General features: G+C 44.6%; 2 protein-coding genes across 2 annotated transcripts in view; one reads left to right on the forward strand and one right to left on the reverse strand.

Annotated features, from left to right (window-relative positions):
- LOC133997984 (pleckstrin homology domain-containing family G member 3-like) overlaps positions 1–12,500 on the reverse strand; it is a 378,673-nt gene that overhangs the window by 255,995 nt on the left and 110,178 nt on the right. The window lies entirely within an intron of this gene.
- Positions 11,287–12,500, forward strand: part of LOC133997228 (kinesin-like protein KIF26A) — a 54,203-nt gene continuing 52,989 nt past the window's right edge. The window contains 1 exon segment of the mRNA XM_062436801.1: positions 11,287–11,346. Within this exon segment, the coding sequence (XP_062292785.1) occupies positions 11,287–11,346 (60 nt within the window).

Raw genomic sequence — 12,500 nt, forward strand, 5'->3', positions numbered from 1 at the left:
TATTTAGCTCATTCTCATGCTTAATGGTAAATGGACTGTACTCATATAGTGTTTCCTAGTCATTATAAAGCTTTTCACACATTCACACACTGATGACAGGACCCTGCTCATCATGAGGAAACTAACCATTAATACACCGTTGGCATAGCAACAGGAGCAGTTTGGGGTTCAGTATTTTGCCCAAAGACACATCAACATGCTGACTGGAGGAGCCGGGAATCGAACCACCGCTCTTCCTCCTGATCCACAGCTGCTCCAGACACCTCTTTATGTCAGATGGATTTTGCTTTAACAAGTCAGGAGTACAACTGTTAAGCTACAACATTTTTTATTTTGTGCGTCAGTCACCAGCAGCTCCTGCCAAGGACACGAGGCGAGACAATCCAAAACAACAGATAAGACAGCTTTCTGCCTGAGATAAGGACTGACCATGAAAGTCAGCACACCCAGAGAGAGGCTTTAACGTCACCACCCTTACCCCAACATGAGGAGTCTCCCCCAGCCCCAACAGCCCAACAGGAGGAGTCTCCCCCAGCCCCAACACGAGGAGTCTCCCCCAGCCCCACCAACCCAAAATGAGGAGTCTCCCCCAGCCCCACCAACCCAACATGAGGAGTCTCCCCCGGCCCCAACATGAGGAGTCTCCCCCAGCCCCAACATGAGGAGTCTCCCCCAGCCCCAACAACCCAACATGAGGAGTCTCCCCCAGCCCCAACATGAGGAGCCTCCCCCAGCCCCAACAGCCCAACACGAGGAGTCTCCCCCAGCCCCAACAACCCAACACGAGGAGTCTCCCCCAGCCCCAACAGTCCGACACGAGGAGTCTCCCCCAGCCCCAACAACCCAACATGAGGAGTCTCCCCCAGCCCCAACAGCCCAACATGAGGAGTCTCCCTCAGCCCTAACAACCCAACATGAGGAGTCTCCCCCAGCCCCAACAGCCCAACACAAGGAGTCTCCCTCAGCCCTAACAACCCAAAATGAGGAGTCTCCCCCAGCCCCACCAACCCAACATGAGGAGTCTCCCCCAGCCCTAACAACCCAACATGAGGAGTCTCCCCCAGCCCCAGCAGCCCAACATGAGGAGTCGCCCCCAGCCCCAGCAGCCCAACATGAGGAGTCTCCCCCAGCCCCAACAGCCCAACAGGAGGAGTCTCCCCCAGCCCCAACAACCCAACATGAGGAGTCTCCCCCAGCCCCAACAACCCAACATGAGGAGTCTCCCCCAGCCCCACCAACCCAACATGAGGAGTCTCCCCCAGCCCCAACAGCCCAACATGAGGAGTCTCCCCCAGCCCCAACAGCCCGACATGAGGAGTCTCCCCCGGCCCCAACAACCCAACATGAGGAGTCTCCCCCAGCCCTAACAACCCAACATGAGGAGTCTCCCCCAGCCCCAGCAGCCCAACATGAGGAGTCTCCCCCAGCCCCAACAACCCAACATGAGGAGTCTCCCCCAGCCCCACCAGAAGACTCCCAACTTTCACCCACCAGGACCCCCCCACTTCTGGGTTTCACCGACAGGATGAATGACCTCACATCACGCCCAAATCCCATTTTTTCTCCCTTCAACCTCCCTCCTCGTCCAGCCCCTCCCATTCCACCACGCTGGAAAACACCATCACCCAAAAGTCACCGAGCCCCCCCACCTCCTTTGACTCAGATCATCTGTGAGTCTGACTGATATGTGCCGGGTCCAGGCTGCAATACTGATACCAATAATGTTCTCCCCCAGGAAAAGTCAGGGCCCTATGGAGCTCAGTTCAAAGACTAGAAATGAAGCTATATAAGTACAGACCATTTACCATTTCTCAATCCCTGTGACCATTCTTCAGGTAACAGAAGAATAGTTAAACTGGTGACAAATAAAAAGGGTTCAATTAAATCTGCCAATTTATTAAGTATAGCATGAAACATACCAGTGTCTCCTGCTATCTCCACAAGATTAGCCCTACTCAATATCAGATCACTAGTCAACAAATCACTGTTAGTTAATGACGTCATTATGACCTATGATCTAGATGTTTTACTTCTTAGTGAAACATGGCTGACTGAATGTAGCTGTTGTGCTATTCTCAATGAGGCAGCACCAACAAATTTCAGTTTTATGAACAAGTGTCGAACTGGTAAGAAAGGCGGTGGAGATGCTGCCATCTTTAAATCTGTATTTCAGTGCAAGGAAATTACATTAGGTGATTTTAGCTCTTTTGAATATCTCAGTTTTTTATTAAAAGGTGATCCAAAAGTTCTTTTTTTAATTATTTATAGACCTCCAAGATACTCAGGAAAATGTTAACATTCACGTAGACAATAACATGGACAGTAATGCCAAAGAACTCTCTGCTCTACTTGAAACTTTTGGCCTCTTGCAACATGTGAAAGGACCAACACACACTCTGGATCTGGTTATCTCTAAAGGTGTTGACATTGACACGTTTCCCCTATTAAGGTATAAAATAGTCATAATGGTAAAAACAATTCAATGTCTCACTGGAAAAAGAGAAGTGCTTTCCCTGATCATTAATATCACACATACTAGTTTATAAACTGCTTTTTTATCATTTCTATCGACGTATAAACCGACCAACAAGCTTCAGTTCTACCTGAACTTAAAGGACTGAATGAAAACCATCAAACCCTCTGATGAGAAAAGAAGCCGGCAGAAGATTCATAAGGAAAATGTTCTTTTTCTAGCAGCATAGAAACAATAATTCAGGTAAATTCACCTGTAAATGTAAAATAAATGAAAGGAACCCTGGTGTCATTCTGTATCAGAATGTTTAGTTGTGAATAATTTAATAATTCAAAGACTTTTAAGCTTCTTTATTCAGAGCTGCCTCTGCTTCCCTGGTGGTGTCAGCTGCTGGGAGCCTTTATAAACTGGCTGATTCCGAGTCAGAGTCTACTGGGAGCCTTTATAAACTGGCTGATTCCCAGTCAGAGTCCACTGGAAGATTTTGGTTACGCTTTGGTTCATGTTACAAATTGTTTAGTTTCACAGAATCCGTCGCTGCAGACTGAACATGTCGAGTCTTTAATGAATTATTCATGACTGAAGCAGTTTCTGTGTGGAGCCGGGCCTAACAGCAGAACACAATCACTAAAATCACTAAAAAACTGTCCAGATTTATTTACTCTCTACAAACTGAACTTTAAGGACTGAATGAAAACCATCAAACCCTCTGATGAGAAAAGAAGCCGGCAGAAGATTCATAAGGAAAATGTTCCTTTTCTAGCAGCATAGAAACAATAATTCACCTGTAAATGTAAAATAAATGAAAGGAACACTGGTGTTATTCTGTATCAGCAGGTTTAGTTGTGAATAATTTAATAACTCAAAGACTTTTAACCTCTTTAATCAGAGCAGTTCTGTCTTTATCACCATTTTAGGGACATTTAGAAGATTTGTGAAGTTTGGAGACTTTAAAGTTTGTTTGAATGAGATGAGAGCTGAGTGTAGATGTGATGAGGTGAATAAACAGGTGCAGCAGGTGAGCTCAGGTGTGTCATCAGCTGGTCCGACAGGTACCAACGCCCCGCAGGAGCCGGCCTGCCAGTCGGACCGGTCTGGGTTTCATTCCTCTGTCTGTGAGCAGCTTCGGGGTTATAAAGTGTTGAGGAGTCGGCTCAGACTGTCACACAGGGAGCTGAGGACTCGGGTCAGACCGTCACACGGGGAGCCGAGGACTCGGGTCAGACTGTCACACAGGGAGCCGAGGACTCGGGTCAGACCGTCACACAGGGAGCCGAGGCATCGCTGGATGCTGCTGCTACTGGTGGATCCGCTTTGGTCCAGTGGTTCTAGACAGTTCAACAGTGGTGAGCCAGTTTGTGAAATGTTTAGGACCACTTGATCAGGGTGCAGGAACTCTCTCCGTCTGCAGCTCCTCGTCTGATTCAGCAGCTTCAGCTCGGCTCACGTTGTTCTGGTTGAATGTTCTCGGTCTGGTTCTGCTGCTGGTCGGTCTCATTTACAGTCGGATCATCTGCAGCTCTGAGGTCTCAGAAGGTAATCTCTCTTTTCTTTTAGTTTAATTTCATATGTTTACTGAACAGAATGAAAAAAAGGCTGAAAACTTTCATATTTAAATGTTTTACTGTTAAAACTGAACCAGCCAATAAACTGCTGATCATAAGAAGTGATGCAAAGATTTCATTTTATCTCCACTGACTGCAGACTGATTATTCAGCAGAGAAAAGGTCCTTTATTGGTTTTATGTAGAGTAAAGTCAAAGAGAGAGAAACAGACCGGAGCCAGTTCTTTGTGATCTTAATCAGATATTGGTCTCCTTTGAGCACCGATCCGTCCGTATGTCCCGGGTATAGGACCCTAGTACCTCACATAGCACGACATGGATACGATCCCAGAAAGGTTGAATTTTACTGCAGCAGAAAAAAGGACTTTTAAAGCTTTTTTAAAGACCAACACTGAGTATTATTATTATTATGATACAATTCACTGTATATGTGTTGAAATGATTTAATCAGAGTTTTAAGATGTTCACTGTTGAGGTGAATCCAGGCTGAACTGCTGCATTAGACCTTTGTTTCTTATTTCTTATTCATCTTTAAAATGTTTCATGTTTAATGTTTGTTTTATAAGGACGAGAAAACACCAGAGAATTTATAGCCTGAGCAGGTTTTATACAGTAATTATTAACACAATTCAAATGTGTCTTATTTCACTTTCATGCACTTTTATTTCACTGAATGTTTGTTTCTGTTGGAACTAAAGAATTAAACTAATTGGTTTTTGACTGTTAGATGATTTTAAATCATGTTTTTATCTTGTTGAATCAAACCTGCCGACGTTTAAAATGTTTAATTTACTAAAAGAAAGTTTAAAGTTTTCTGTCGTCTCGTCTTTATTCTGATGATCCACCGGGTTTAAAGCTGGGTCCAGTAGTTTTTGGTAGTTTGATTTTATTGACCTTTTATTGTTCTTTTTTTTTTGGCAGTTTTTTTAAATGACTATTATATCTTAACTCCAACGCTGTTAATTTTCCAGCATGATAAACCTTCATTAGTTTAAAACATGTTCTGTTCTCTTCATTAATCTGAATTAAAGATTTATACTTCAGTATCTGCTGCTTCCTGTTTCATGTTATTACTGATTCATTTAAACATGAGAAAATAAGAGTTAACATACTTTCATATAAAGTCTTCAACATGCTGACTATATTAAAGACGTTCCTCTACTTTCCCCGACAGTATGTATCATCATCATGTGAATAATCTACCTCTTTATTTTAATCTTGACTTTAAAGTTTAATTCTCTTCATAAACACTTTAAACACTCATAATGATCCAAACTGCTGAGCTGATCCTTCAGTCAGTGAGCACCATCTAGTGGACAAAGACCGGAACTACACCGTCTGGTGGTTTCTCTAACTGACTGGTTACACTGGTTAGACTGGTTCTTTGGGGGTTTGACGTCAGACTGGTTTATTTTTAGACTTGAACTCTGAAGTTATGAAGGTGTGACAAAAGAAAAAGAACAAAACAAAATGAAGGAATGTTTCAGAGCAATTCCACTGAAGTTCATTCCTCCTCCTCCTCCTCCTCCTCCTCCTCCTCCTCTTCCTCCTCCTCCTCCTCTTCCTCTTCCTCTTCCTCTTCCTCCTCTTCCTCCTCCTCTTCCTCAATCTCTTCCTCCTCCTCCTCCCGCTCCTCCTCCTCCTCCTCTTCCTCCTCCTCCTCTTCCTCCATCTCTTCCTCCTCTTCCTCCTCCTCCCGCTCCTCCTCCTCTTCCTCCTCCTCCTCTTGAAAAGTGAAGTTTTATTGTGTGTAAATAAAACGGAGTTCAGAGTTCAAAGGAGCCGCTCGGCCGCCATGTTGCCTGTTTAACAGTGTTAGAAACGTTATGATGAACAGTGTTTGTACAGTTTATAGATTTGATTTAATAAACTAATTGATTCAGGTTATGATGTGTCGTACAGGTGTTTTGTTCCTGTTAGAAGTTGTGTGGAGAGTTTCCCGCGCTGTGTGCAGTACACACACGCGGCCACTAGATGGCGGGAAACCCCAAGAAGAGGAGCTGCTGGTCACACTGTGATAAACTCTGCAGAGGAGGGTTGGTGTTCTTTATATTTAACTTAATCAGGAATATCTGAACTGGAGTTAAGAGTTAAATATGTCAGATGTAGATTGGGAACTATGGTATAACTGGTTTCACTTTACTTTGATTTAAAAACTATCCTTCAACCTCATAGATTATTCTCTACTATACCAGTCTTTACTAAATAGACTCCATAGAACCTAGAACTGGTCGGAAAAACCCAAATATATAAAATAACTTCATACAGGTCTTTTTATATTTGTGTTTGGACTCTTAGTTGAGTTCCTGTTTTATTTTGAAATGTTTTCTACTTGTGTTGTCGTTACCTTTACTTCCTGTTTCCTGTTTTCCAGCCTCTGTTGATTAGCTCATGTGTTTCACCTGTGTTCAGTTTGTCATCATTGCAGCTGTATTTATGTCCAGGGTTAGAGTCAGGGGCTACAACATTAAAACACATCAATAAAAACAAGAATAAAATCTCATTATTAAATGTTGAGTGATAAAGTGGTTATAGTTTAAATGATTAACACATTCAGGACTATTACTGAGATACTGAGTTTAGTCTGTAGCACCACAGTAAGTTTAGCTAGTCTTCATACATGTAGCTGCTTCTGCTATCGTCCAAACAGCCCGAAGAAAAGGATTTATTAGAGTTAAAGGTGAGTTATCAAAGACACTTCTGATTTATAATTTAACTTAAAACAATAAACAACACAGATTCAGTCCTGAAACATACACACAGCAGACACTAAATACACTTCCTATTGAAATACATTAGTTTGCTGATTCATGCTCATGGACACGAGTCACTGGATTAAACTTTGTGGCTGTTTCATGAACTGCTGAGAGACTGAGTGAACTACTAAGGTTGTATCAGTGAGGTAAATCCATGATGGCTGCTAGTAGGTTAGTAGACCTTTACTAGCTCATATCTATGGGACTGATATGTGCTGATGTCTCCTCTTTAACCCTCCTGTTGTCCTCGAGTCAAGGAAGGAAGGAAGGAAGGAAGGAAGGAAGGAAGGAAGGGAAGATGAAAGATGGAAGGAAGGAAAGAAGGAAAGAAAGGAGGGAGGAAGTAAGGAAGGAAAGATGGAAGGAAGGAAGGAAGGAAGGAAGGAAGGAAGGAAGGGAGGGAGGGAGGAACAGTCAAAACAGACGGAGGACGACAGGAAGGCTAATAAACTGATAACAGTGGAACGGAGCATCGTTCAGCTTCCATCTGCTTCTGTGATGAGCAACAACTCAAGATTTTCACTTTTGTTTTTACCATTACGACCTACTGTGCAGGATTTCCCAAAAAGAACAACGTATAGACATATCATATTATATATTATATGTCATATAATCCTAACCCTCTCTGTCATCAGTAGTCATCCACTAGAAGCACCGTTTCATTTCTCTGCTTCACGGCTTCGTTCTCATTCAGCCCTGCTGCTCGCTGCTGCTCTCATATCTGAGCGTGATTCTAAAGGAGAGCTTTGTTGTCTTTACATTTTAGGTTTTAATTTAACTCTTGAGCTGAATGATTCATCAGCTTGTGTCCATGTTGTGACTCTAACCCTTATACACATTTAAGATTGTTTTCATCACTTGACATCTAAAAGGAAATTAAATAAAAGAATAATAAAGGAATGAAAAGGACTAATAAAAGATTATAAGATGGACTACAGTAACAACCATCTGATGAATTGCTAATTCGTTGTAATGTTGATGATAACACATTTTATCAGCCATGTTTTGCTGTTTAGTCGTCATGACTCAGATTAAATCCTCACACTGGTTCAGACCCAGTTTGAGCTCCTCTCCACCACAGAAGAAGAAACCCAGTCAGACCAGTTTAATCTCTGATTATAGAAACATCTCAGTGATTTTCTATCAGCATGACGTAATGTTCCTCAGCTCGTCTGTAACTGAGCCTGCAGAGAGAATCACATGAATACTCTCTGATGTTCTTCCTCTCAGGCTGTATGAGGGCAGTGTGAACACTTCTGTCCAAACTGGAACCAACATCTGCAGCACTGATTGATCAGGGGTTCGATTCAGACGATAATTTAGCTTCTCTTAATGTTTTATTTATTTTATTTTATTATCAGGTCAAAATTGAAATGTGTCGTCACATCGCTGCTGAGGCTCAAAACAGGAAACACAGAAATGAAATGATGGATGGACTCTGCTAAGAAGTTCCTTAACTGTGTGTGTGTGTGTGTGTGTGTGTGTGTGTGTGTGTGTGTGTGTGTGTGTGTGTGTGTGTGTGTGTGTTACTGTGTTAGTGTGTGTTACTGTGTGCGTCTCCAAGTTATGAACCATAAGAAGCATTTTGACCATGAAAACGTTATTTATGATGAGACAAATCTAAATGTGAACAATATAAAATGTTGTAGTTTTTTTTCACCGTCACATTTCCATCTGATAAAAGACGAGTTCCTTCACTGCAGCCTCTCCTCTCTCCTCTCTCCTCTAACCCTCCTCTGAGCATAATTAAGCAAAGTGAAATGGCTTCATGATGGAGAACCTGATCGATGCAGGAAACAGTTTGGAGAGATTTACCGACACTCAGTGATGTAGCCTGACTGACTGAACACAGCCCTGACCCCAGCCATGAATCACCCTGAACACAGCCCTGACCCCAGCCCTGAATCACACTGAACGCAGCCCTGACCCCAGCCCTGAATCACACTGAACACAGCCCTGACCCCAGCCATGAACCACACTGAACACAACCCTGACCCCAGCCATGAATCACACTGAACACAGCCCTGACCCCAGCCATGAATCACACTGAACACAGCCCTGACCCCAGCCATGAATCACACTGAACACAGCCCTGACCCCAGCCCTGAATCACACTGAACAAAGCCCTGACCCCAGCCATGAATCACACTGAACACAGCCCTGACCCCAGCCATGAATCACACTGAACACAGCCCTGACCCCAGCCCTGAATCACACTGAACATAGCCCTGACCCCAGCCATGAATCACACTGAACACAGCCCTGACCCCAGCCATGAATCACACTGAACAAAGCCCTGACCCCAGCCATGAATCACACTGAACACAGCCCTGACCCCAGCCATGAATCACACTGAACACAGCCCTGACCACAGCCATGAATCACACTGAACACAGCCCTGACCCTAGCCATGAATCACACTGAACACAGCCCTGACCCCAGCCATGAATCACACTGAACACAGCCCTGACCCCAGCCCTGAATCACACTGAACACAGCCCTGATCCCAGCCATGAATCACACTGAACACAGCCCTGACCCCAGCCATGAATCACACTGAACACAGCCCTGACCCCAGCCATGAATCACACTGAACACAGCCCTGACCCCAGCCATGAACCACACTGAACACAGCCCTGACCCCAGCCATGAATCACACTGAACACAGCCCTGACCCCAGCCCTGAATCACACTGAACGCAGCCCTGACCCCAGCCATGAATCACACTGAACACAGCCCTGACCCCAGCCATGAATCACACTGAACACAGCCCTGACCCCAGCCCTGAACCACACTGAACACAGCCCTGACCCCAGCCCTGAATCACACTGAACACAGCCCTGACCCCAGCCCTGAATCACACTGAACACAGCCCTGACCCCAGCCATGAATCACACTGACCACAGCCCTGACCCCAGCCATGAATCACACTGAACACAGCCCTGACCCCAGCCATGAATCACACTGAACACAGCCCTGACCCTAGCCATGAATCACACTGAACGCAGCCCTGACCCCAGCCATGAATCACACTGACCACAGCCCTGACCCCAGCCATGAATCACACTGAACACAGCCCTGACCCTAGCCATGAATCACACTGAACACAGCCCTGACCCCAGCCATGAATCACACTGAACACAGCCCTGACCCTAGCCATGAATCACACTGAACACAGCCCTGACCCCAGCCATGAATCACACTGAACACAGCCCTGACCCCAGCCCTGAATCACACTGAACACAGCCCTGACCCCAGCCATGAATCACACTGAACACAGCCCTGACCCCAGCCATGAATCACACTGAACACAGCCCTGACCCCAGCCCTGAATCACACTGAACACAGCCCTGATCCCAGCCATGAATCACACTGAACACAGCCCTGACCCCAGCCCTGAATCACACTGAACACAGCCCTGACCCCAGCCATGAATCACACTGAACACAGCCCTGACCCCAGCCATGAATCACACTGAACACAGCCCTGACCCCAGCCATGAATCACACTGAACAAACCGCACTGAAGGAAAGTAAAGCATCCAATAATAAAGCCAGGAATAGTGAACTTGATGTAAAGTTGAGTACAGGTCAATGATGTTTTATTGTGTCCATGAGGTTTAGTTTAAATTTAAAGGGTTAAAATGTGAAAATAAACGTATGAATAACTTGCACACATTCTTTTTTTGTGGACCCAGCATCATCACACAGGATTAAGTTTAGAGTCTGAAACGTATTCAAACTCAACTGAAGGGTTAGGGTTGTCGACCTGCAGAGTGAAAACGAGGCAATCTGATGCTAAAGAGACAGTAAATGTGTCAGATATCACTGATATGACTCAATAGAAGCTGATCAGTCCTCCATCATGAACACTGGAAGCATGTTAGATGTTTATTAAGTGCTGAAATCATTCCTCAATAACTGGGATCAGTCCTTTAAACCCTCCTCCGAACCCTTCATCTCAGCCTCCTCTTCCTCATCTCAGCCTCCTCTTCCTCACCTCAGCCTCCTCTTCCTCATCTCAGCCTCCTCTTCCTCATCTCAGCCTCCTCTTCCTCATCTCAGCCTCCTCTTCCTCGTCCTGCAGTCTGAAAGTTCACGCTTCAGCGACACCAGTCTCCTCCCACAGCCACACACACACACACACACACACAGCCACACACACACACACACACACACACACACACACACACACACACACACACACACAGCCACACACACACACACACACACACACACACACACACACACACACACACACACACACACACACACACACACACTCTCTCTTCTTCTACTCTGTATTGAAGCAGAGAGACTAACCCTCATCACACAGTCTCAGGCTTCCTCTCTGACAGCAGCTGAACTGAAGTCAGTGAATAAAGAGATTTATATTATATTATAATAATCAGATTAAAGTTTAAAGATAATAAAGAGATTTATATTATAATAATCAGATTAAAGTTTAAAGATAATAGTGAGTTTCTATCAGAGATGTATTCTCAGTACTGGAACACGGCTCGGGGACGCAGGCCGGACTACAGGAGATACACAGTGAGTACTTTATCATCTTCACCGGGACTCAAACAGGATGTCAGCTCAGACTTTCAGGTTTAAATCCCTCGTTATGAAAGTTATGAAAGTTATGAAAGTTATGAGCTCTAACCCCTAACCCTTTAAACAAGCAGCTGCTTCATCACATCGTTTATTAACCTTTGTGTCGTCCTCCCGGGTCAAATTGACCCTGCTGTTATGACTGTTCCTTCTTTCCGTCTGCCCTCCCTCCTTCTCTCTTTCCTTCCTTCCTCCTTTCCTTCTTTCCTTCTGTCCTTCCTTCCTACCTCCCTCCCTCCTTCATTCCTTCCTTCCTTCCTCCTTTCCTCTTTTCCTTTCTTTCCTCCCTCCCTCGCTCCCTCCTTCCTTCCTTCCTTCCTCCCTCCTTTCCTTCCTTCTTCCTCCTTGCCTTCCTTGCTTTCTTCCCTTCCTTCCTCCCTCCCTCCTTTCCTTCCTTCTTCCTCCTTTCCTTCCTTGCCTTCCTCCCTTCCTCCTTTCGTTCCTCCCTCCCTCCTTTCCTTCTTTCCTCCCTCCTTTCCTTCCTCCCTCCTCGCTTCCTTCCTTAACTCGAGGAGGAGGGTAAATACATGAAACAGTCTGACAGCCTAACTGTGCTTAAGGTTCAGCCTCCTCAGGTGATTTCCTGTCACTGGTGGAAATGTTTGTTAAACGTGTGTGTGTGTGTGTGTGTGTGTGTGTGTGTGTGTGTGGTTGATCATGTGACTCCAGGATGATGACATCATCACTGTTAATCAATAATGATGTTTGATGATGTGACAGCGCTGTGATTAAAGTCTGGTTTGGTTTATTTTGGGTTAAAATGATCAAACTTAGTCAGAGTTGTTCTATTATTTATCATTATTTTGCCTCCCTCAGTTTAACTGGTTAGTTTGGTTTATCGTGATACAGCAGAAGAGTCTGTTCCTGGTTTTAAAGGCTGATTACAGTAAAATGATGTAAAATGTTCTGAACTTACCAGACTGTTCTGTTATTTACTCACTTTAGTCATTATTTCCACATTACTGATGATTATTGATCAAACATCTCATTGTGTAAGCACCAACAGTCATTTCTACAATATGGTTGTGATATCGAGATATTTGATTTTATCCATATCGCCCTAATATAACCTCCGTCCACGCCTGCTGGTCTAA

The sequence above is a fragment of the Scomber scombrus genome, chromosome 17, assembly GCF_963691925.1.
Source record: "Scomber scombrus chromosome 17, fScoSco1.1, whole genome shotgun sequence".
Taxonomy (NCBI): Eukaryota; Metazoa; Chordata; class Actinopteri; order Scombriformes; family Scombridae; genus Scomber; species Scomber scombrus.